Below are 3,673 nucleotides of genomic sequence, written 5' to 3'. Positions count from 1 at the left end.
ACCTGTGGTGGGGGGTCGTTTTCGTGACTCACGCAGCGTGGCTGCTGGGGACGGCGCTGGGGGCGGCGCCCCCAGCCCGGCACCAGCGCCTCGGCGTCGCACCCACCCACGACACCAAGCAGCAAGCCCCAGCCCTGTAGCCCGGCACAGGCGCACCACACGCCACACCCCAGCAGGCCCCCCCAGCCGCCCACTTGATTGGCCGCAGCATGTCTCTGTCCTTGATGACCATCTCGTAGGTGGTGATGAGCACGTCAAACTTGTACTGCCGCCCCGCCAGCAGCCCCGTCTCCCACTCAAACGCGCGCAGCACCTGGCGGGGAGGGGGCGGAAAGCGGGGTGTGGATGGGTGGGTGGGTGCGTGCGTTTGTCAGCAGGCGAGCGAGGTGGCGCGGCTGCGTGCGCGGCGTGCGGCGGCCGGCCAGGGGAGGAGGGCCCGGACAAGGCAGGTGCGAGGCATGGGCGGGCCCGGCCGGCCACCTCCCCGCTCACCCACCCACCCAGCTCCCCAGCCAGCCAGCCCCAGGCAGCAGGCGGGCGCCCCCCCTCCAGGCGGCCACCCACCTCCCTGCTCTGCGCATCTCCCACGTACACGATGGCGTTGACAGAGGGTATCCACTTGCGGAACTCGCGGATCCAGTTGGGTACCGTGGACAGCGGTACCACCACCAGGAATGGTCCGGCAATCTTGCTAACCTCAGACAGGTAGCCTGCGGGAGGGGCGGGGGGGGTGGGGGGTGGGGGGTGGGGAGGGGGGTGGCGGCATGGGATGGGATGGCATGCCACGGGTTGATGTTGCAGGCCTGGGAGCACCCTCCGTTCCGGCTCAGCACAGCGCCAATGCAGGGCGCCAGCCCCACAGGGTCCACCCACACCACCACCCACCCACCCACCTATCATGGACGCGCACTGCACCGTCTTGCCCAGCCCCTGCGGGGAGGGGGGCAGGAGGCAGGAGGGCGCGGAAACAGGGGTGAAGGGCAGCGTCGGAGCGGGGGGCAGCGCCGCCGCTGGTGCCGGCCAAGGCAATCGCCTCTGCCGCGGTCAGACACAGCTGGGGCCCCCGTACATGAATCCCTCGCCACCTGGACTCAGCGCTTCCAGGAAAACACACACACACACACGCAACCCACACACCCAGCCACGACCCGCACCATCTCGTCCGCCAGGATGCCGTTGCAGCCTCGGGACCATGAGTACACCATCCAGTTGAGTCCATCCAGCTGGTAGTCGCGCAGGGTGCCGCCTGGGGTGGGGTGAAGTGTGGGGTGTGTGGGTGTGTGGGGTGTGGGGGTGGGGCCGGACGTGTTGGGGAGAGGGGAATGGGGTGGATGTGCGCGTGTGCGGCGATAGGCAGGAGCAAGGGAAGCAGGGAAGGGGCACCGCCGTACTGCTGCTGCTCGCACAGCCAATCGCCCAGTGCGTGGGCGCAGGCGGGCGGCGCACCGCGGGCCGGGCAGGCCGCCCCGCCGGCATGCGGCCAGCCGTGAAGGGTACCGCACTCACACCCACACCCGGACCCACGTGGCCGCAGCCCACACTTCCTCCCAAGCCCCTGCACCACCAACCCTCCCACCCCACCCTTGAGGTAGTCTGGCTGGGCGGTGAAGGCGCGGGATCCGGAGGAGGCAAAGGCGCGGCGCTGCGCCTCGACAGTCTTGCGGGACTCCTGGATGCGGCGCTCCCGCTCCTGGAAGGCCGCCACGTGGGCGCCCTGCCCCACCCCCGCCAGGCCGGCGGCGGTCTCGTAGGTGGCGTCGCAGTAGGGCAGCCCCTTCCACTTGCACAGGTACTTGACTGTACGGCGGGTGGGCGGGGGACGGAGCAGGGGGGTTGTATTATTATTGATAAATTTATAGGGGGTGCATAGGGATGAGGCAGGCGCGGCGAGCGGCGAGCGGGGCGGGGCGCTGGGAAGGCCCGGGCTGCGCGGCGCGCGCGAAGGCCTGGCAGGGGGCGCGGCGCCCTGCCTGTGCCGTCCGAGAAGGTGCGCTCCCCGATCACGCGCTCCACCTGCGACACACACACGCATGGGGGAAGAGATGCTTCAAGGATTGAAAAGGGTGTCTTTAGGTAAGTGGACGATACTAGACTTGCTGGGTGAAACATCCAGTGATTTGTACAGGAAAGGCTGCTCGATTACGTGGGGCACACACATCACTCCAGCATATCCCTCCCCCACCCCGCCGTACTCCCCCGGTGCCAGCGCCGCCGCGCCCCGCCGTGTGTCGCATATGCCGCCGCCATGTACTGGCCCCTGTACCGCCCCCCCCCTGCACCGCCCCCGTACCTGCTTGTACTCCTCCACCATCTCCTCCTCCATCTGCTTCTGCACATCCAGCAGCTCGCACTCCTCGCGAGACAGCCAGGGCCGGCGTTGCTGCAACAGGGGCGGGGCGGGGCGGGGCGGCGGCGGCGGCTTGTGGAGGGGCTGGGTATGGAGGCGGAAGACGTGGGTTGAGGGAGGTGCGGCGGTGGGGAGGCAGGCACAGCCAGAGAGGGGTGGGTTGCAGCACAAGGAGAAAACAAGGGGTGGGTGGTTGTCAACAGGCGGCACCACGCCTCTGCCTGGCGCACCTCCTGCTCCTCCACCTTCTTGATGTAGTTGAGAATGCGCTTGAAGCCAGCCAGCTGCAGCAAGGAGAAACATAGCAAGTGGGGGCGGATGGGGCCGGGAGAGGGAAGCGGCGGCAGAAGCAGCGGCAGACAGGCGAGGCGACGGCCGCCGCCGCGGCCCACCAGCCACGCTCGCGCGCTGCCTACCCCGCCGCAACCCCCGCCCCACTCCCCCCAGCGCAGTGCGTGCACCGCCTGCCTTGCCACCCTGCCACAGGCCAAGCAGGCCAAGCATGCACAGCGTGCACAGCGCACGCGCCTGGCTCAGCGTGGCCTTGGTCTCCCAGGTGCAGTGCAGGTAGGAGTGGCGGGCCCACTTGACGAAGAACTCGCGGCTGGCCCAGGGGTCGGCGGGGCTGGGCTCCGCGCCCTCCATGTCCCTGCGCTGGCGGGGGGGCCGGGGGTGGGAGGCGGGGGAGGCAGAGGAGAGGCAGCTGGCAGCTGGCAGGCATCGGCCCCGCTCCGCGGCACCGGCCCCTAGCCGGCTGTTCGCCACGCCGCCTCAGCCCACCGACTTCGCTTCTCAGCCACCACCTCGGCGATCCACAAACCCTATGACCCCCCACACCAGCGCCCAACACCAGCACCCAACCTCACCCACCCACCCACACCCACCCACCTGTGCTTGATCACCCGCTCCATCTCATCACCCAGCAGCGCCAGCTCATCCTCGGGAAGCAACACGTGTGGCACCTTGCGCGCCCGCTTGGCCCGGCTGTCCGCCTCCTCCTCCTCGTCGCTCTCTGGGGGCGGGCGGGCGGGAGGGCAGGCAAGCGGGCAGCTTCAGGTGCGAGGGCCCCGCGTGGAGCAGCAGCTGGTTGTCCCGAGGCAGACTGAGGCAACGTGACAGGCACCGCGGGCGCGAGGCAGGCTCGACGCAACAGGCAAGCCGGCCCAGCCCGGCCCCAGCCCCGCATAGCCCCAGCCCCCAGCCCCCAGCCCACGGCCCCCACCCCCCCACCAGCGTAGAAGCCTGGCGTGGAGCGGAAGTTGGCGGCAGGCTGCTTGCTGCCGGCGGCGGCGCCCCAGGCGCCGCTGCCGCTCGACTGCTGGGCGC

The 3,673-nt window shown here is 70.1% G+C and overlaps 1 protein-coding gene across 1 annotated transcript; it reads right to left on the bottom strand.

Annotated features, from left to right (window-relative positions):
* Nucleotides 1-190: 190 nt before the first annotated feature.
* On the bottom strand, nt 191-933 carry CHLNCDRAFT_17845 (hypothetical protein; the record flags this gene model as incomplete). The annotated part of the gene is made up of 3 exons (XM_005849063.1): nt 191-313; nt 565-710; nt 894-933. Coding segments are annotated over 3 exons (309 nt in total), but the record flags the coding sequence as incomplete, so codon positions are not given.
* Between the last annotated feature and the right edge of the window lie 2,740 nt (nt 934-3,673).

The sequence above is a fragment of the Chlorella variabilis genome (genome assembly GCF_000147415.1).
Source record: "Chlorella variabilis unplaced genomic scaffold CHLNCscaffold_6, whole genome shotgun sequence".
Lineage (NCBI taxonomy): Eukaryota > Viridiplantae > Chlorophyta > Trebouxiophyceae > Chlorellales > Chlorellaceae > Chlorella > Chlorella variabilis.
Note: the sequence above shows the minus strand (reverse complement) of the source record. Positions and strands in the feature narration are given on the sequence as shown.